The sequence below is a fragment of the Calonectris borealis genome, chromosome 27 (genome assembly GCF_964195595.1).
Source record: "Calonectris borealis chromosome 27, bCalBor7.hap1.2, whole genome shotgun sequence".
In the NCBI taxonomy this organism is placed as follows: Eukaryota; Metazoa; Chordata; class Aves; order Procellariiformes; family Procellariidae; genus Calonectris; species Calonectris borealis.
In genome coordinates, this window is record NC_134338.1 from 5,486,138 (window position 1) to 5,505,005 (window position 18,868).

Sequence of the window (18,868 nt, forward strand, 5' to 3'; positions counted from 1 at the left end):
CAAGCACCTGTGACCATAAAGGACCATATATCTGTAGGGGGATGCCCAGGGACCCCTATATACCCGTACGGGTGGTTTCGGCAGGGGTGCAGGCAGCACCTTCGGCTTTGGTGAGGGTGCAAGGGTGCAGGCAGCACCTTTGGGTGAGCACGAACCCTTTCTCCCATCCTAAAAATACCCGAGGGTGGGATCGCAACAGGCGCGGAGCGAAGCGTCTCCTTTTGGCACCTCCATCTCGCGGCACATCCTGCGCGGTCCGGGGCAGCGCTCAGCCCCTTCCTGCCCGCGGGGGAGGAAGAGCGAGGGCTGCGAAGGTGCTTGGTGGAGGAGCTCGAGCCCAGCCGCCCCGTTTTCTCTGCATGGAGGTGGCCCCATGGCTTTTCTCCGTCGGCTTTTTGGCTTTTCGGAAAAGAAGAAGCCGCCGAGGCGGTACGAGCACGTCAGGCGGGATGTGGACCCCGAGGAGGCCTGGCTGGTGCTGGGCGAGCTGGGCGAGGGCGCCTTCGGCAAGGTCTTTAAGGTAGGAAAGCACCCCGAAATGCAGCCGGTGCACCAAGGGTTTTGCAAATGCTTTTTTTTTTTTTTTTCAGTGCTGCCTCACATTGTGCAGCTTCCGGCGTGCAAGAAGCTAAAAAGCCTCTAAACAGCCCCAAATTTCTAGCGGAGGATGGCAGGGTCCTCGCCTGGTGCTGGCTCAGCCCATCCCCAGCCTTTGGCATGGGGAAGAGCCGGCGGCTCCCCGAGCCGGCCGGTTTGCCGGCGGGTGTTTGCCTCCTTGGTTGGAGCGAGGGGGTTGAGACGGGGATGTTTTTCCTCTGAAACCACGGTGCAGAGCCCGAACGCGACAGGAAACCCAAATTCGCCGCTCGTCAGACCCGCGGCAGCAGCCGCCTTCCGGCACCGGGCCGGTGGCACGCGGCAGTGATGGTCCCGGTCCTGGTTGCAGTTGCCCTGGTCAAACCCATCCCCTCTTCTCTCTCCGGCTTTATCGGGGCAGCCGAATGCCTCGGCATCGCTCGCAGGATGGGGTTTCACTGTGGAATCACCAAAAGGTCCTGGGGGGGGGCATATTCTGAGCCCCAGTGCTCGCTGTGGCTGTGCCCGCGGGAACTGTATTGCATCCGTGGGAGGACGTAGCTTGCCAGAGGGTTTTGGGATACAGCGGGATGCTCCGGGACACGCGCACGGGGTGGCAGCCACACTGGGGCCACCTGCACATCAGCCTCATGCCCGGGGCAGCCATCCATCCCTCTCCTTCTTGGCTCTGGTGACAGTGACATCCCCATGTCTGTCCTCGGCGTTTGCCTCGGCGGCACCGAGCACCCGGGAGGGATGCGACAGGTCCAAGCTTCCCCTCGCCGAAAATCACGGGGCTGCTCCTTTCGTACCCCACGAACCCCCACACAAGCTGTTTCCCCCCCCCCCCCCAGGCGCAGAACAAGGTGACGGGGACGTTGGCGGCCGCCAAGGTGATCGACACCCCGAGCGAGGAGGAGCTGGAGGACTATGTGGTGGAGATCGAGATCTTGGCTTGCTGCGACCACCCCAACATCACCAAGCTGCTGGATGCGCTCTACTGGGACGGGCGGCTGTGGGTGAGCGCTGGAGGGTGCTGGTCCCCCCACCCCGGGCATGAACTGGGGTCCCACCAGCATTCTCGGGGCTGGGGGACTCGGTCTGGAGGGGCTGCGTTTACAGACCAGGGTGGGAAACCTCTCCCTGCAGATCCTGGTGGAGTTTTGTCCCGGAGGGGCTGTGGATGCAGCGATTTTGGGTAAATAAATGGTTTTTTCCAGCTGGCACGCGGCCGTCAGGGGGTTTGGGGTGGGATTGCCGAATTTCACGGCGTGGAAGGGAGTCCTGGGCTTGTGCAGCATCTCCAGGAGGGAGGATGGGTTGGGGTGCATCTTCCTCTGGGTACCCCCCGGCTTTGCGGGGGGGGGGGAGACGTTGGGCAGGAGGCATCGTTAGCGGCGGCGTTCGTTTGCGCTAACGGCAGAGCTGGAGAAAGGGTTGACGGAGGAGCAGATCCGAGCGGCTTGCAAGCAGCTGCTGCTGGCGCTGCAGTACCTGCACGGCTGCAAGATCATCCACAGGGACGTGAAGGCTGGTAACGTCCTGCTGACCCTCGACGGGGACGTCAAGCTGGGTGAGTCCCAGGGGAATCGGGGCCCCGTGGGGCAGAGGGAGGCGGGGAGTGAAGTCCCAGGGGTGCTTTGCCCCAGGGATCCTCTCTAACAGCCGCTTTCTGCTCTGCAGCTGATTTTGGCGTCTCGGCCAAAAATTCCAGCACCGTCCAGCGCCGGGTGTCCTTTATCGGCACGCCGTACTGGTAGGTGTGGGGCAGAAGTCCCTGGGGATGGTGGGATTTGGGAGGGCAGGCAGGTGGGCTGGGGGAGCCCGGGTATCCCGCTCCTCCTGCGGATGCTCCCAACCGGCTCCTCCAGGAGCATCTCGAGAAACCAGATCTTTCCTCCTCTAGCCAACACCAGCTCCAGGGTGGGCTTCTCAGTAGCGTGAGACTATGTATGGAGAGGACACGTGGGGTGCTGGTGGGTGCAAGCCCTCCTGGGGTAGCGTTGGAGGAGTTGGGGGTCGAATCTCACCTCTTGTGCCTGTGGGATTGGCTCTGGAGGAGATGACGCCTGGTTTGGTTTCAGGGGGAGATACTAGCCCCCAGGCCAGGGTGGACCTCTTCCCCTCTCTCCCACGCGCAGGATGGCCCCGGAGGTGGTGCAGTGTGAGACGTCCAAGGAGAGCCCCTACGGCTACAAGGCTGACATCTGGTCACTGGGCATCACGCTGATTGAGATGGCCGAGATGGAGCCCCCCTACCATGAGCTGAACCCCCTCCGGGTGCTGCTGAAGATCGCCAAGTCCCAACCGCCCACCCTGCGTCACCCCAAGAGGTGGTGAGTCCCCGTGCGGATATGTCACCCCAACGCCGGTGACGGTGGGAGAAGTTGTCCCACGGGGCAGCTCCTGCTCAAAGCCATGTCTGGGCAGCTGTGGTGGGCTCTTGGACCATAAGTGATGCTGGTTGTGATTCCTCCAAGCCCAGCTCCGGAGGTTTCCCATCACACCGTCTTTGCCTGCAGAAGGTGACAGTGGTGGGCAGCACTGGGGTGGGGACCTCCTGCCAAGGTGCTAGCAAAACCTGAGTGTCCCTAGCATCACCCCAAGGTCTGTGGGGTCCATGGTGGGGGTGACAGAGAGCTTCTGGCCCCGTGCTCACAGGGACCATCCCACAGGTCTGAAGACTTCAAGGACTTCCTGAGGAAATCCTTGGAGAAGAGCCCCGAGGCGCGGTGGTCGGCCAGCCAGCTCCTGCAGGTGGGTAGCACCCATCGTCACCTGCCCAGGGTGGTGGGACCCATCCCCAGTGCTGGCCCCGCTCACCTCCCTCGCTCCCACCCAGCACCCCTTCGTGGCGGGCATCTCTGACAAGCGGCCGCTCCGGGAGCTGGTGGCCGAAGCCCGGGCTGACGTGCTGGAGGAAGAGGATGAGGACGAAGGTGCGGTCCCCTTGGTGCGTGAGTAGCAGCCGGTTGGGGTGCAAGATCCCTCCAACCCTTTCCATGAGCTCGCTGAGCCTCACCTCTTCCCCCGTTGTCCACCCCACAGCCTGGGCAGGAGCATGGGGAGTCCTCCTGCCCCCCAACCCCGAGGGGTCCCCCGGAGCATCAGCCTTTGGACGGAGCAGGGAGAGTCAGCGAGGAGCCGGGCATCCCATCCGACGTCCAGGTGGTGGCAGAGCCCAGGACCAAGAGAGCGTCCGACTTCTTGAAGCAAATGAGGAGGAGGTCCTCGCCTGAGCCCACGGGCTCCGTGAGGCTCCCTGCGAAGAGGCCGGCCGAGTTTCTGAAGCTGATGCGGCGCAGATCGTTTTTTGGAGGGATGAAGTCCCAAGAAACAGCTAAGGAGCAGCACGGGGCAGAGCCGAATGGGTTGGAGATTACGGCGCTGGATGCTCCTCAAGGGACATCAGTCCCAGCAGAGGAAGGAGGAGAAGTTCAAGGGTGTCGAGAGGAGGAGACCAGCCCTCTGGGGACCCCCTGCAACGTGGCCGAGCTCCCCTCGGGGCCACAGCGGGCAGGAGACCTTGCTGAACCGCAAGAGCTGAAGGCAGAGCAGGTTGGACCCCAGGCAGAGCCCCAGGAGGAAAGCCAACAGGCCAAGGCATCACCGGTGGCCGAAACGCCTACGGAGGGACGGCTTGCAGCCCAACTGAGCCCTGTTTTGACCCCCAAAACGGATACAAAGAAGGAACCGAGCAGAGACCCTACTTGTAACTCACTGGCCCTGCCTGCACCCACGGATGGGGACTGGTGCAGAGGCTCGGCCGTGGGGCAGCTGGTGGCAGCCCTGGACCTGTGGACCACGGGGACCAAAACCCAGAGCTTCAAGTCGCTGGCAGAGCATCAGCACCGGGTTACTCGGTCGTTGCTAGACCTGAAGGTTGAGGTTGGCTCTACTGGGGCTGAAGGTGGCCTTGGGAAGGATGGTGATGGAGCAGGGAGGGCGCCCATGGGGCCTGAGGGTGCTGGAGAGCCTGGGGAGACTGAGCTGGGGGAGGAGAGGGTGCCACGGGGTGACGAATCGCTGATGCCCAGTGTGACGGAGGAGGTAGTGGTGGGGTCAGACGTTCTCAAGGGGCGGCAGGAGCCTCCGGACGCTCTGGGAGAGGCCGGAGAGAGGAAGAACGGGGAGAGAAACTCAGCCATGTGGGAGCCCATCGCTGACCCTCTGGACCTGGTTGCGCGGGAGGTGGGGAGGAATGAGGAGGAAGCCACAGACAATGCTGAAACTGGGGTGGAAACTTCTCCCAAGGAAGCCCTGGTGCCAGCAGAAGTGAAATTGGAAGAGGGTGTTGTAAAAAGGTGTTTGACTGGAGACCGTAAACCAGCGGGAGATGCAGCCAGCCCGGGGGAAGTGATGCTGGCAGGAGAGGAACCAGAGGCAGCCTCTGTAGCACGGGCAGGAGAGGGACCTGCAAGTGAGGAGGCCCAAAATTCAGCAGAGGATTCGTCCCCCGTGGAGGAGATCCCAGGGTGTGTTGAAGAAGAAACAGAAGAAAAAGCTGAAGACAGCCCCAGAGAAAACCAGCCAGGAGCTGCTCATGGGAATGGCTGGAAAGGACAAGATGGAAATGATGGAGAACTTGGAGAAAATGGGGTGCAGGTTGCTCCAGCTTCTGAAGGGCCATCAAGGGATGGACCTGGAGAGGAGATGGGTGGCTTGGAGGGTCACGGAGCAGTGCCAGAGCCCCAGGAGGCCCTTGGTGGACATCCAAAGGTCACAAAGACCGTGAGCTTTGATGCCGTCCTTGTCCGCACCTCTTCCCAGGCGCGGGCAGCGTGGGAAGCAGGGAACACAGATCCATCCATCACGTTAAAGCAAGGAGAGGAGCCGTCCCCTGTGGAAAATCCTGCAGATGTACAAGGTCCAAGTGCCCTCCCTGCAGCAGCGCAGCCTTTCCCCTCTGCCGGGGAAGCCCAGCAGGTAAGAAGCTTGCAGGTAACATGGCCACGTGAAGCTGCCCCCCCCTTGCATGGGCTCCCATGTTGGGTTTACGTAGTTTTGGGCCATCTGAGCTCAAACCGTTGCGCCCGGTCGCAGGAACCTGCCTCGCTCCAAAGGACGGTCAAGAAAACCCGGAGGTTTATGGTGGATGGGGAGGAGGTGAGCGTGACGACTGCCAGGACCGTCGGCAAGGCTGGGGCAAGGGACGAGATGGTGCGCTCGGCTCGGTGAGTGATGCCGGTAGTGGAGGGGCCACCAGGCATCTCCCATCCGTTTCTGGACAAGGTGGACCAGGGGCAAAGGAGAGAAGGTGCCGAAGGGAGGATGGGTCTGTGGGGCTCTGTGCAAAACACACGTGCGTGACCTCCAGGCTTGGAAAACCCATCTGCCTCCCTGGCCGGGGTCTGCTCCAGCAGGAGAGCATGAGCAAGCCCTTCCCTGCATCCTCAGGGCGGTGCAGTAGGGACACATGAGGAGCCGAAACGTTGCCCAGCCCCGTGTCCGGTGTGCCCAGCAGCCAGCTTAGGGAAAGAACAGGGAAGATCTTCTCCCCTAAGCTCTCCAAGGAGAGTAGGAAAGGATAAAGGGGGAGATGGAGGGGCAGCAACATCAGCTGAGCTTGGGAGCGTGGCCGCCACGGACCCAACCAGGCGTCTCATCTTCCTTCTTGCTGGAGAAAGTCTTCTCCATGACGTTGCACCAGGGCTGAGCTTCTCCCTTCCTTTAGCCACCTACAAGTCAGCCATCCTGGGAGAGAGAGAGGTGCCTCCAGGGCCACCTTCGGTCCCCTCTCACCCCGATTCCCCAAACCTTTAGGCGCCAGGAGCTCCGCGAGCTGCGAGTGCTGCAGAAGGAAGAGCAGCGAGCTCAGAGCCAGCTGGAGCAGAAGTTTCACCAGCAGCGGGAGCAGATGTTTCGTCACATCGAGCAGGAGATGATGGTAACCGGACCATCATCCCTCGGTGCCATGATATGGTCAGAGGGACACGTGCAAGGGGGGGCTGGGGTTCATTGTGGGAGATGCCAGGGTCTGGGGGGGGTTTGGTTGCTTCGGTGGCCACTTCTTCTGGTCCCTGCAGCCCCGTTAACCATATCTGCATGGCAGAACAAGAAGGAGTTTTACGACCGCGAGGTGGAGGGCTCGGAGCGGCGCTACCGGCAGCTGAAGGAGCGCCAGGAGCTCGAGTACACGGCGAGGCTGCGAGACGAGGCCAAGCGCCTCAAGTCCCTCCAGGAGAAGGACTGTGGGAGGAGGATGCAAGAGCTGAAGGGCGACGGAAGAATGGTGAGGGTCCGGGGCAGCGCTGGCTCCCCCGGCCGTGCCACCAGGAGCCTGGGGACCGTCTCCCCTGGGTGCTAGGACCAAGCTCCTCTGTTGCTCACCACAGGAGCAGCGGTTCCTGCAGCAGCAGCAGGAGGAACTCAACGCAGCCCTGCAGAGGGTCGTCCAGGAGCACAAGAAGAAGATGACGTCCATCGACTGGGAGTGCATCAGCAAGATCCATAGCCTCAGGAGAGGTGCACCGGGCTGGGAGGAGGAGGACGGAGCATTCTTGGGGAGAGAAGCAGGGGGTCTGGCTGGGGGTTTTTGGAGGTGGTCACGGTGCTGTGGTCTTGCCCGGCAGCCCGCGAGTCGGTGGTGTGGAGCATGGAGCAAGGGCACCTGCAGGAGAAGTACCAGCTCTTCAGGCAGCAGGTAAAGGAGCAGCACGTGCTGCAGAGGCAGCAGCTCCGCAAGCGCCATGAGAAGGTGAGGTGGGAACCGCGGGCGATGCTCCCCCAGCCCCGCAGGCTCCCAACCCTTCTCCTGACTCACCCTCCTGCCCCTTTCCCAGGAGACGGAGAGGATGAACCGCTTCCACCAGCTCTTGCTGGAGGATCTGAGGAGCCAGCAGGCGCAGGAGCGGGCTCAGCTGTTGAAAAGCCAGCGCTGCGATGCCAAAATCCGCCTGGCCCTCTTCAAGGACAACCTGAAGACCCAGGAGGCTAACGGGGCCAAGCAGAGGGAGAGGGCCAAGCAGGTACAAGGACCTGTCCGGGGCCAACAAGGTTCCCCAGCACAAAGTATGGGGAAAGTCCCCCAAAAAGCTGTAAGCGATGGCTTTTTGGGGAAAGGGAGGGTGACGCTGGCTGTCCCCCACCGCAGTTCATGCAGCAGGAGGAGAAGCGGCAGCAAGCAGAGGCGCAGCAGCAGCAGGAGCAGCAGGCGCAGCAGCTGCAGCAGCTGCAGCAGCAGCAGGCTGAGAGCCTGGCAGAGCTGGAGCAGATGCAGGTACCGGGGACCACTGCAAAAATGCCCGGGGGGCTTCCCGCACCCCTGCCACCTCTCCTTGAGCACCTTCCTTCCCATTTCCACCTCCGCTCTCCCAGAACGAGAAGATGCACGTCTTGGCAGAGCAGGAGAGGAGGCAGCTGGGGCGGCTGGACCAGGAGCACGCCATGGAGCTCAGCGAGTGGAAGCAACGGCTGGCTGCCCGCAAGGAGGTGAGTGGTCCTGCATCTCCTCCCCGCCTTGCCCCAGCTCAGGGGATGCGATGGAGGGTTGCTCTCCCTGCTGCAAGCCCCTGCGACGCGGGGCACGGGACATGGCAACGCTGCTTTTCTTCTCCAGATGCTGGAGGAGGAACTGGGGAACTCGCTGCCGGTGCAGCGGCGAGGAGGGCTGCACGGCGCCCACAGCAGCAACAGGATCACCCGCTTCTTCCACCTCCTCTCCTGACACTACGGCGCAGATTACTGGGGAGCGAGAGAGGCAGGCAGCTGCCCGGGGACTGGTCCCACGGCTCTGCTGGGAGATGGGACTGAAGGATCTCAAAGGCAACGTGAGGGGCCTGGGGGATGCTCTGCCCCGGGGCCGAGCGGCCGGGCAGGATGTGGTACGGACCCTGGGGATGGCAGGCGTGGGCGTGTTGAAGCCCACCAGCACCCTGCTGGAGGGGCTGGGGTGAAGCAGGTGCTGCCACCCCGAAATCGCCCCAGAAGCCCCTCGGAGAAGTCTCCCCCACTGGTCTCGAAGCTGCGGATACAGGGGGGTTGCTGGCACTTCCCGTGCGGATCACCCCTCAGCTGAATTGCAACTGAAGGAAATACATCCTTTCTTGAAGAAAGTCCCTGTTTGTGACTATTTTACTTAAAAACTCTCATCCTGCGCCCCACCAGCACATCTTGTGCCCCCAGCCTGCCCCCTCAGGCCAGCTCTCAGGGAGGGGGGTCCCGTGCCCAGCCTCTGCCCCAGGGGTGTCCTCAGGGGCAGAGTTGGCAGCACAGGGCCAGCGCTGGAGCCAGGTCTAGGCTCCACCACCCCGCACAGAGCTGTTGTCCTCCCACCTCGTCAGGGCCCCGAGGGCACTAATAAGCCCTAATGGCCTTGACCAGACTCACCAGTGGGCCTTGGCCCACAGCCACGGCTCTATTTAAGCTCAGCTCAAGGGCTTCAGTCCCTGCCTCAGCTGCGTTGGGAGCGCTGGTCTCCCTGCCTCATCACCTCAGACCCAATCCTGACCCGCAGACCGACTTCCCAGCCTGATCTTGGACCTGCTTCAGCACCATGAACTTGCCTGGTGATCTCAACTCTTGGTTGAACCTGGCCATCATCTCCGGGTTGGTCCTGCTCACGTTGTTCAGGTACAGGAGGACTGGGTCCTGGGCTGGTGATGCTCCGGCCGTGCGATCCCCCATGGCTCCCGGCTCGCCTTTCTTTAGGGAGCAGCCCCGCTCTTGCTGCTCCCCGACACTCGTGTTATTTTAACCTCTCTCCTGTTTTGGAGACTCCTTCTTCCTCATCTCAAAGGCCCATTTACAAAGTCTGTAGCAATTTATTATCTTTAAGCTCAGTATAAAAGATAAATCATTTCAGGGGATGAACAGGACTACAGGAGGAACTGGAGACATGAGTAGGTCAGTCCACGTACTGGGAGTTACAGACAGACAGTGAGGGACACGCAGAGGAGCCTTCTGCTAGCAGGCGCTGGCGGTTCACAGTGAGATGGAGGAACTCAGGAAAGAGCTGATGGATCGAAGATGGCAGGAGCCAGGCAGGCTGAGCCGCAACCGTCCATCTGTACAAGTCCTATGTTTAGGTAGGACATCCTCGATTTAAAAGTCTTCCTGAGGCGCAGAGACCAGTCGGATTTCTCAGCAACGGCGCTGGGAGGAGAAAAATCTGCCACTGATGAGATAGTCCAGAGCGAGCACCGGTCAGCTGGGAAGCTGAGCTCTGTCCTGCGGGTCAGCCCCGGAGGCTTCTCTGCACAGGGCTCAGTTGCCTTGTTTCACTAGGACATCAGACAGGTCCTCTGTGCCCTCCAGCTTCAGATTCTGGGAATATAAAAGAAAAGCTAAGTCTGACAAAGCCAGACTCTTCCCCTCTGAGTCTGAAGGCCTGGCATAAAAAAAACATAGGAGGAAAGTTCAGAACAACCCCAGCCCCTTCTGTCACCATCAGTGCACGCAAGACCAAGGCTTCCCATCAGCTGTTGCTTCGGAGTCGGAAACGCTCACAACGCTTAAAACACCACCGAGCAACCAAGTGCCCACCTCTCTGCTGCCAGACCAAAGGACAAAAAAGGACAGACAGCAGTTAGGCTGGAAATGCTTCAAGGGCTTAACCGCAGGCTGTCATTCCCAGCGCATCAGCCTGATTTATGTTCACTGTAAGCATGAAACAAGGACTTAAGTTGAGAAATCCTGATGCAGCAAGAAAAAAGCCCTGCTCCCGGTCCTTCTCGCTGCGCGTTTCACCCGCTGTTCCTACCATGTCTCCTATGTGCACGCTGCGCTTACCTTCTCATTTGCCAAGTGCAAGAGGCAGGCGAAGGCTAAGGGGACAGACAGATTGTTAGCCATCACAGAAGGCAGCCTACAAAAGAGAAAGGAGGAGGTTAGAATGGCCAGAGCCTACGGAAACCCGATGGATGGAGCATGCCTGCAAGGACCAGGTCGCCACAGATTGGCTCCTCCCCAGGGAGGTGGTTTTCTCTACCTTTCCCCTCCCACCAGCAAAGAATTTGCCAAGCCGAATGCAATCCGTAGCTCCCCCAGGCAAACCCAGAGAGCAAGAGAAGAGATTTTTCCCCATCAGGGTTCAGTTAGCAGGCTGTAATAGACACAGGAGGGGTCAACGTTTGCCCAAACTCAGCTGAAGTCTGTCCCCATCTTCAGTCCAACCTTTTTTAGGGTCTCTCTACCTGCGAAGCAGTTCCTTTGTGATGCCGCTGAAGACCTTCTCGCCTGCTACCACTGACGTGTCCTTCTCTTTCTCTGCCTCTTCCATCTATTTAGCAAAAAGACAGACACTGCTGAGACAGATTTTGCTCCCCAGTACTTAGCCCTGTGTTCAGAGAAAAATCACTGCAAGTTACACTCAGTCTGTCCTTACCAACCATCCCACGGGAGCAAGACTACTAGAAAGGAATTGCTGCTAAACCTGCCCAAGACTGTCTCTGCAGGAGTTAAGCACAGTTACCTGCAGGGCATTCTCTTATCCTGGGGCCTGTTGAGGTATCGGGCTCCCCCTGCACTCACCTCTGCCACTGTTTCTTTCTTCTGTCCATCAGTCAAGAGGTCCCACATGTTTTTCTTCAACCTCTTCATGTCCATTTTCTTGGCTGTCTTTGCATACTGAATTGCTATCTTATTGACCTGAGGAAAAGCAGCGTAGGCTTAGCTGAGAGCAACTGAGCAGAAGCCTGTCCTCAATCGGGACCACAGGAACAACCAAAACATGGTTCTCCTTGGGAACAACAGTGAATGCTATCTTACTACTACACCTTTGATTTTTAATTCCCTTCTCTTACACAAGCGTTCATCTGGGAACAAAGTGTCCAGCAGCAAACCCAGGAGATCCTGCACCAGGGAAACTGCTGTCTCAGGACTTCTAAGCACCCGAGGTGTTGAGAGGCTTTGCTCCAGACCTGCCCAGTGAGCAGTTCACAGCTCGGCGACAATGCGAGTCCTTACCTTCTGGGGCTCAGCAATGAGGTTCAGCTCTCCGTACGTTGTGATATCGACATCGCCGACAACTCCGTTTAGCTCAGCGTCTTGACCCTCGGGGTGGGCGGTAAGGTTGAACTCCCCCGTCTGGCCGATGAATTGAACGGGGTCATTATCATCATCGCTGTCTGCAGCCTGATCAAGAAGAGATACAGCAGTGAGGCCACCCAGAGACATCTTTGAGAAGCCAGAGATGTCCTGCACTGAGATGACAAAAGCACCCGCCTCTCAGGAGGGCGGCGATACCTGCCCACCTTCCCCATGGAACACGTTCTTATTCAGCCTCTCCCCACGGCGCTTAGGCTGGGCTAAGGCTAAACTCAAGGGAGATCTAGAGCGCAGAGTATCAAAAGACTGTTCCACACGGAAAGGTAACAGAGACGAGGGCTCTCCTGGCAGTGTGGGACCAGCTGAGACTTGCCACAAACACACTCAGGAGGCCGTGCTGGCCTGGCAGAAAGCTGAAGATTTCAAAGAAATCTACTTCAACAGGAGCTTGAAACAGCTGGGAGCAAAATTCACGGTGTAGAGATGACTGCAGAGGTGAGCAATGGTATTTACTCCTACTTTAGGGCACAGGTGTATGGAAAAGGCTGGAATGGAGTTTCTGCAGCAAATTGACTGGCAAACACCAAAGGCAGAGAGTTTAGTTAATGTCGTTAGAATGAGGGGACAGGGGTGTGCGCAGAGACTTCTGCAGCTTTGTCATAATCTGCAGCTCCAATTTTTTTTCGCTAGTAATTAATTCTGGACACAGATTCTTCCTAAATTATTTCCATCACATATCGAATATAGGCAACAGAAAGAAATCTTCTTGTTCCAGTTACCTGCAGCGCAGGGCAGAAATTGGAGGTATCGTTGGGGTTGTTGTAATCGTACTCGCCGATCTCGTGATCCAACGAGCTGTCCGGCTCAGACGTCCTGCAGAGCTACAGAGACAAAACCAGGAGTCAGGAAAGGAAAAACCCAAAATACCTCCCCAAGCAATGCCTGCACCTTGTTCCTTCATCACCTCCCCTTTTCCCAGCCTGCTGGCTCTTCCTCCTCCTCCTCCTCCTCGCATACCAGCTCTCTAGCAAGCGCCTTGTAAAGCACAACAGCTAAGCACAGCCGCTTCGGCATCCACAAGCGGGTCAGTTCAGTGAGAGACATGCTGGCCCGTCTCCAGCCCTGAGGAGCATCCCAAAGCACTTCAAGCATTTGGTGAAGAGTGGTTTTGTGCATGGAATGATTGCCAAAAGGCTTTTAGAGAAGATTCTTACCTTAACAGTTGGTTTGAGGAACAGCTGGAGAATGTTGTTAGGGTCGTAGTTGAAGTCTGTGGGAAGTGTGGTGCTCTTCACCTTCTGGCTTTCCAGAATGGATCTGGCTAGAGTTACAGATGCCTGGGGAAGGTAATAAATACCATTATGCACTACTTGGAAGATTAATGCACAAGTACGTGCTTTGAACACAGGTCTTCATCTGAAAGGGGGCAAGTTCTGAGATGCCTCCAAAGAGGAGTTCCACACTGGTCCAGTCAGTGCACCCAGTGGCTCCTGCGCAGCATCCTGGGACACACAGCTGGACCTGCAGGCTCTCTTGGACTGACAAGAAGAATCCAGCCCGATTCTCTACCCCAAGGCTGGTAAAACTCTCTACTTGTAACATGACCTGGAGTCAGAAGACCCTGCACCACGGAACATACGTGACGTTGGGTTTACGGAGCCAGTTTCAGAGCAGCATGAGATGAGCCGTTCGCAGACGACAGTTCCAAGACACACTGATATGGCAAAAGAGAGAGCAGAAAGAGGCAGAAACTCAGCACGTACCTTGGTCTTACGGAAATATGCCTCAAAGTCAATATCCTCATCAAAGTTAATTTCAAATGCTTTCTTTGCACTCCTTTTCTTGGCCTCTTTTTCAGAGTCAGCATCTGCTGCAGAAAGGAAGGAAACTGTCAGTGCTTTGTGACAGAGTAAGGGCAATAAGCTCACTCCTGACTTGAGCATCTGCTCCACACAGAAATGTCACCTACAAGGACTTTTCCCTTTGTTATGGGAAAGCAATAGGTGGTGTTCTCAGCTTCATGTTTTAAAGGGATCAGTATCTTTTCATAGAAGCAGAAAGTGTAATTTGATCTTCAGTTTTTATGCAGAAGGTGGGAAACCACAGCAGAAGCTGTATTAGTGCTAGTATCTCCTATTGCTGCAGTGAGAGACACCCCCTCCACTTTGAGCATCATTAACAAACCCAAACAATAGAGAATACGTTAGACACCAAAGGATCCGCATGTGACTGAGAGCCTTCCTGGTGTCTGAACTAGTACTGCTTCCCATCTGGCTAGAAAAGAGCCATGCAGGCTGGTCCCCTTCTTTACTGTCCCTACTTTGTGACTCAGATGCCACCCATCTCCAAAAGTAAGCAGGACTTGGCAGTAGCCGCATCTGTAGCGTATGAGGCGCTGTCTCTACATACGTACATTTGTGTCGAGGTTTGAAACGCCAGTGCTCTGGGCCAGCCCACATTGACAGAGTTCGGGGACTGAAGTAGGAGTATTCCCCTGGTTTCACGGAAAGATGAAGGCACATGCTCCCGATGTCTCCCTCTCCAAAAGGAACCGCATCAATTCTGGAAAGCGCACACATGCTGCTAAGTGAAATCATTCCTTTGGCACACACCGGGCCTGAGTGTGCATTTAATATCCAGATCAGCTCTGTACAGACATCTCCCGCTCCCTCTGCCGGCATGTGTGCAGGGCTCCTGCTCTTTAATCAGTGAACGGGACTGTGCGTGTTCACTGTCTGGAGTCCCTGAGGCTGCTGCAAAAACAGAGGTGGATTTGCCAAAGGGCAGCCTGAAAACTGGGCAGCAGAGTGAGCAGACAAGCAATCACCCTGGGGAAATGTGACCATACGAAAAGGTCCTCTTGGAGGGTAGAGATATTACTGTGATGCATTCCTGGACGTACCCGAAACTTGAGCAGAAAGCAAGCTATAGCCAGATGGGAAACGTGTACACAGTAAATTAAAGATTCCTCAGAGAGCTGCCAGAAGTTGTGACTTGCTATCAAAGCACAGCTATAAATTTTCAGTGACTACTTACCTCTTGCTGTTGCAGACTGTTCCAAAGGAGTTGAGGTTTTCTGTGAATTCCCCAATCTTGTCTGCTACTCTACCCCCGGGGGAGTCAGAATTGAAGTCGTCATCTGGCAGGGTGGGAACACCGTCTTCCACATCGCTGTCTATCTCTGCATTGATATCGAACACTTGGTCGCTCTTCTTAAATTTATCCAACAGGGCTGACACTGACTGTAGGAGAAGAAAGTGCTCAGGAAAAAAATTGCAGGGTACCAGCGGCCCCGCAGTGCAACATCCCACTGCCCTGTGTATCTCGGAGATCGCTCTGGAGGTGAGCACGGAATACAGCTCAAGTGTCCCACCCAGCACAGAGCTACAAACATACCTCATTGTGGGATTCAGCATCCCACTTTGTAAACTTGAAACCAGCCAGCGAAGAGCAGATAGGGCGTTTTTCAATGCACTGCACTAGCAGGGCTAGAGACAAGGAGAGCAAGGAGGAGAGATTAGATATAGGATGAAACAACCAGCACCTAAAACAAGGGCCTGGCATTAAATCATTCTTAAGGCCACATATGTAGGCAGCCCTTCTTGCATGTAGGGCAGCGCAGGGCTCACTGCAAAAGCAGTCAGGCTCATTTCTCAGCAGAAAGGGAGAGTTCAGTTGCTACCCTAACTCGAGGGTGGGCATAACGCTGGGAATCTTACCAGAGCAGTGGGGTTTGGTAGTAGGTACAGGCTCAAAACACTCTAAGAAGGTCAGTCCTTAACCTGGAGCACACTAATCTGAACTGCTGCACAGCTCAGACCACGTATACGTGCTGTGTGACAGATCTGCCAGAGGTTAAGCTACACGTAGTAACCTAAAACCTACAAAGGTCCTGTTTTTCCAGCAACCAGTCGCAACTTGAGCAGAATCAGAGCAATGGTGCCACAGGGTAGCCAAGCAGTAAACAAAAGCACAAGTCAAGCTGGCTGAGACTAAAATGAGCACGCCTGGGAGATGAAAAGGATCGAAAGGTCTGGATGGGCCCCTTTGCTTAGTGGTTACCGGCACTCACGCTTTAAATCCATCACTTTTACAGGATCAGAGTTTGGCACTGTGAGTGTCTCTGAAGAAGGGAGAGGCACGATCTTCGAGTCAAAGAGGAGCTCACTGTGACAGCTTTGGGTATGCAGCCCGGTGAGGAAAATGCCAGCTGTGCTGCATTCATCAAAAGATGCGGCTGTTTTCTGGAACATGGGGTCAACCTACAGGTACGGAATGAAGCAGACAATCAAGGAATGGAGTAGATGGAGGAAGTGAAGCAGGTCTCTGCAGGAGACTTTGAAGTACAGATCCAAAGGGAGAATGACCCACGCATCTTTGTCAGCGAGGAGAGAGCTCTCACAGCTGCCTCACACAGGAGGAATATACGTGACTAGGAACAATCTTGCTCTAATAGCAGAATTCACAGACGTGCATGTGAATGTTAGAGCCCAAGAGAGGAATGCACAATAAGGAAACAATAGAAATGAGAAAGATGAGGCAACATCTCCTTCTCCTCCACCAGAACGCAGCTGCTACAGCAGCCCCCCCTCCACCCACCTCGCATCTGCGATTAGCCTCCGACACATTGATGTTATTCAAGTTCTGCTCGATGGTTTTGAATGAGTGCTTTTTCTTTGTCTGAACTCTCTTGACAGCCTCAGGAGCTGGACTGTCTTCTAAAAGGAAAAGAACAACAAGTTACACTTGAAAAACTTGCCAAAATACCTTACGGAGGGATGGCACAACTTTTACCGCAGTTTGTATGACAAACTCACAAAAACCCAGTGGGCATGAACTTACTCAATTAGGTATCTATTAGCATGTACCACCAATGTTTTATTGGCTGGATGCTGCATTTCTTTTTATCGACTCTATTTTATCTTAACAGCACATTTTCGTTTCAAAGCAAAGGACAGCAAGGAGTTGGGCACTTCATTTTTAATGTTTCAGATTAGGCCGCCTTTGGTTTGCATTCAAATCTGACGGGCCAAATCGCTGAATACAGGATTGAGCAACAGATTCAGGTTCTCATCTCAACCCTCCCTGCTCAAGCACCCAGGCAAACTAATTTGGGATTTCGCAGCCCTTGAAAAATGACGTTAGCGGTACTCTCCTAGATGTACAAAGCGCTTTGAAATTCACGGGTGCTACGTAAGTACGCTGACATTTCTCTTACATGCAGGTGGAACAGGAACAGCTTAACAAAAATGAGTGAATGGCACACCTCCTTCTGGGCTGTGCACGTCTTTCGTAGGTGCCGAGTCCTTGCCCAAGCCTCCAAGAACTTTGTAGGTATCTGCGTGGACCGCATCCACGCGCACGGCGTAAATCTTCGCGCTGGCATCAAGAGTGCCAGCTGCTATCTGATGGGAGGAACAAAGCATGCAATTTTTACTTAGAAAGGAAAAAGTCTTATCTGGAAGATGCAAACGCAGAAGACAAGCTGCAGACCTGAATTTCTGAATGCTCTCCATTAAAAGCAAAATTGTGAACAACTGGAAAAGGATTTATCCTGAAACGTACCGGAGACCTAGGTGCACAGCAGGGGTCAAGATGAGTCTTTCTAGGCAGAGCCTACAGTTTGCTTTATCGGGTCTTTTGGAAGGGATCACACAGAAGAATACTTAAAAAGTTGCCGAGATTAAGCAATGAGGAGAAGCAGAAGGGTCCAGATTTGCATCTGCCAAGAGACCTCTCTCCTCCACCTCTCCTTCATGCCTTCTTTTGGGTCATCCTCTTGCTATCATTCTATTTTCCCAAATTATGAAGTCAAAAGAGGTGAAGCGCAGGAGACGCCAAGTGCCCTTTTCGATCACAGATCCCCCCCAGGAAGGTGAAGGACCACCCACTGAAAACCTGTGCACTGTTTCCCATCCTTTCCTCAGTTTCATCAATCATAAGACGGCTAGCTCAGGGGTTCCTTGAGGCCACGTTCAAAAGCTCTGCCATTTGTTCACTCATCCAAGAATTCAGTTCTCCCTCCTAGCATCAGTGAACTATTATAGCGAGTAAGTCTTTGCCCCGGCAAGTACTTATTCTGATCCATCCCGAATCAAAATTAGTCCGGGAGTTAGCCACACTAACTTCCTTTCTTTTCCAGCCTTGTTTTGTTACTGGTTGTAACACGCAGTATTTACCTCACAGGTCTCACAAGTCTTACTTTTAAACAAGCTCTCCTTTTGAAGGACCAGAACTGAAAAAATTTAGCTTTTAATTTCTGTGGTACAAAAGGATTCAACGCTAAGCTTCTGTGAAAAGTGACTGTGCTGCTTCTACCAGATATTTTTAGTGGAAGTAACCAGCTCAGTTACCTTCAGTATTATTTGAGGTTTGTTATTGACTAAACCTTAGGCTAATTGCCAGTCGGAGACAAAGCACTGCTGTGACCAGGCAGCGATTCCTCTCACCTTGAAATTGGTCAGTTCAGAGTCCTTCTGTTTCAGGATCTCGGTCATGTAGTCTATCAGGTGTAAGCCAAAGGCATTCTTCGTGGTGATTTTCTGAAACAAAGCACAGCTCAGAACTGATCCCCTGGAAAATGACACCTGTCAAAACTGTCTGAACCCTCATCCCGTGGGGGTATTTACAGCAGCGCCGAGGAGATACGGCCCGTGCCACGTCCTACTTTGGTCCTGCTGGGCAGGCAGCAACAGAGGCTGTGGCTTGGATCAGGGACATGGCTCAGGGGGCTTGGAAGAAGAATAACCGCGTAGCCAAGGCTCAAGGAGTTTAAAATCCCTCCCGGCCTTGCAACCGCTGCCAGACAGAGGTGGTGTGAGAGGGGCCGGGAGCAGGAGCCCTCCCCGAGGCGGCCGACTCACGTTCTCGGTGGAGAGCTTGATGCAGGTGCTGTAGTGGTCCGAGATCTGAGCGTTGGTCCACTGGGGGAGAGTCGGCAGCCATGCCTCCGCCTGCCTGGGGGAGACACGGTGGTTTGGGGACCCTCCTCCTCGTACACCCCCCGCCCGCCTCCCTCTCCCCCGACAACTCCTCACAGCGGGCCCGGCCGTACCTGGGCGCGGGTGAGGCGAGGCCCAGCGGGGAGTCGGTGCTGCCGAGCTGGAGGTCTGTGGCCCTCGAGCGCCGGCGTTGCCGCCTCTCCCGTTCATCGTCGTTACCGGGGCACTCGGCCAGCACGGGGGTGCCGGTGCTGCTGAGGGACCGCGGGGCGGGGGAGGCGGCCGGGGCCCGGCGGGGTGTCGGGGCGCTCATCACGGCGGGGACGGGACGGGCCTCGCCGCCTCAGGCCCGCCGCCGCCCCGCC

General features: G+C 56.0%; 2 protein-coding genes across 4 annotated transcripts; one reads left to right on the forward strand and one right to left on the reverse strand.

The window, feature by feature from the left end:
* The first annotated feature begins 6 nt into the window (after positions 1-6).
* Positions 7-8,721, forward strand: LOC142093536 (STE20-like serine/threonine-protein kinase). Its single transcript, XM_075174779.1, has 18 exons — positions 7-520; positions 1,431-1,595; positions 1,726-1,774; positions 2,000-2,149; positions 2,260-2,332; positions 2,718-2,912; positions 3,252-3,333; positions 3,419-3,529; positions 3,625-5,502; positions 5,620-5,750; positions 6,340-6,463; positions 6,629-6,808; positions 6,912-7,041; positions 7,149-7,273; positions 7,359-7,544; positions 7,670-7,795; positions 7,894-8,007; positions 8,135-8,721. Exons 1-18 carry the CDS (start codon positions 374-376, stop codon positions 8,240-8,242), a joined length of 4,074 nt encoding a protein of 1,357 aa, XP_075030880.1. The 5' UTR covers positions 7-373; the 3' UTR covers positions 8,243-8,721.
* Positions 8,722-9,318: 597 nt separating this feature from the next.
* On the reverse strand, positions 9,319-18,854 carry NCAPH (non-SMC condensin I complex subunit H). 3 transcript variants are annotated; one of them, XM_075174677.1, is made up of 17 exons: positions 18,617-18,854; positions 18,426-18,519; positions 18,012-18,104; positions 16,829-16,967; positions 16,162-16,280; positions 15,635-15,824; positions 14,959-15,050; positions 14,599-14,804; positions 13,976-14,124; positions 13,326-13,432; positions 12,777-12,899; positions 12,342-12,443; positions 11,482-11,649; positions 11,047-11,163; positions 10,710-10,795; positions 10,306-10,381; positions 9,319-9,840 (listed from the first exon to the last, which is right to left on the reverse strand). In XM_075174677.1, the coding sequence occupies exons 1-17, from the start codon at positions 18,814-18,816 to the stop codon at positions 9,781-9,783; spliced, it is 2,121 nt and encodes a 706-aa protein (XP_075030778.1). In that variant the 5' UTR covers positions 18,817-18,854; the 3' UTR covers positions 9,319-9,780. The 3 variants fall into 3 exon arrangements, with proteins under 3 accessions (XP_075030778.1, XP_075030779.1, XP_075030780.1); XM_075174678.1 differs by having other exon boundaries at positions 9,659-9,840; positions 16,162-16,277; positions 18,617-18,832; XM_075174679.1 differs by having other exon boundaries at positions 9,659-9,840; positions 13,326-13,429; positions 18,617-18,832.
* Between the last annotated feature and the right edge of the window lie 14 nt (positions 18,855-18,868).

Coding starts and splice junctions, on each gene's coding strand:
- LOC142093536 (XM_075174779.1), top strand. CDS start 374: ATGGCTTTTCTCCGTCGGCTTTTTGGCTTTTCGGAAAAGAAGAAGCCG. Junction 2,913..3,251: donor CTGCGTCACCCCAAGAGGTG/GTGAGTCCCCGT, acceptor ACCATCCCACAG/GTCTGAAGACTTCAAGGACT. Junction 6,809..6,911: donor TGAAGGGCGACGGAAGAATG/GTGAGGGTCCGG, acceptor TGCTCACCACAG/GAGCAGCGGTTCCTGCAGCA.
- NCAPH (XM_075174677.1), bottom strand. CDS start 18,816: ATGAGCGCCCCGACACCCCGCCGGGCCCCGGCCGCCTCCCCCGCCCCG. Junction 11,650..12,341: donor ATTTCTGCCCTGCGCTGCAG/GTAACTGGAACA, acceptor CTTCTTGATCAG/GCTGCAGACAGCGATGATGA. Junction 11,164..11,481: donor TCATTGCTGAGCCCCAGAAG/GTAAGGACTCGC, acceptor GCTTTTCCTCAG/GTCAATAAGATAGCAATTCA.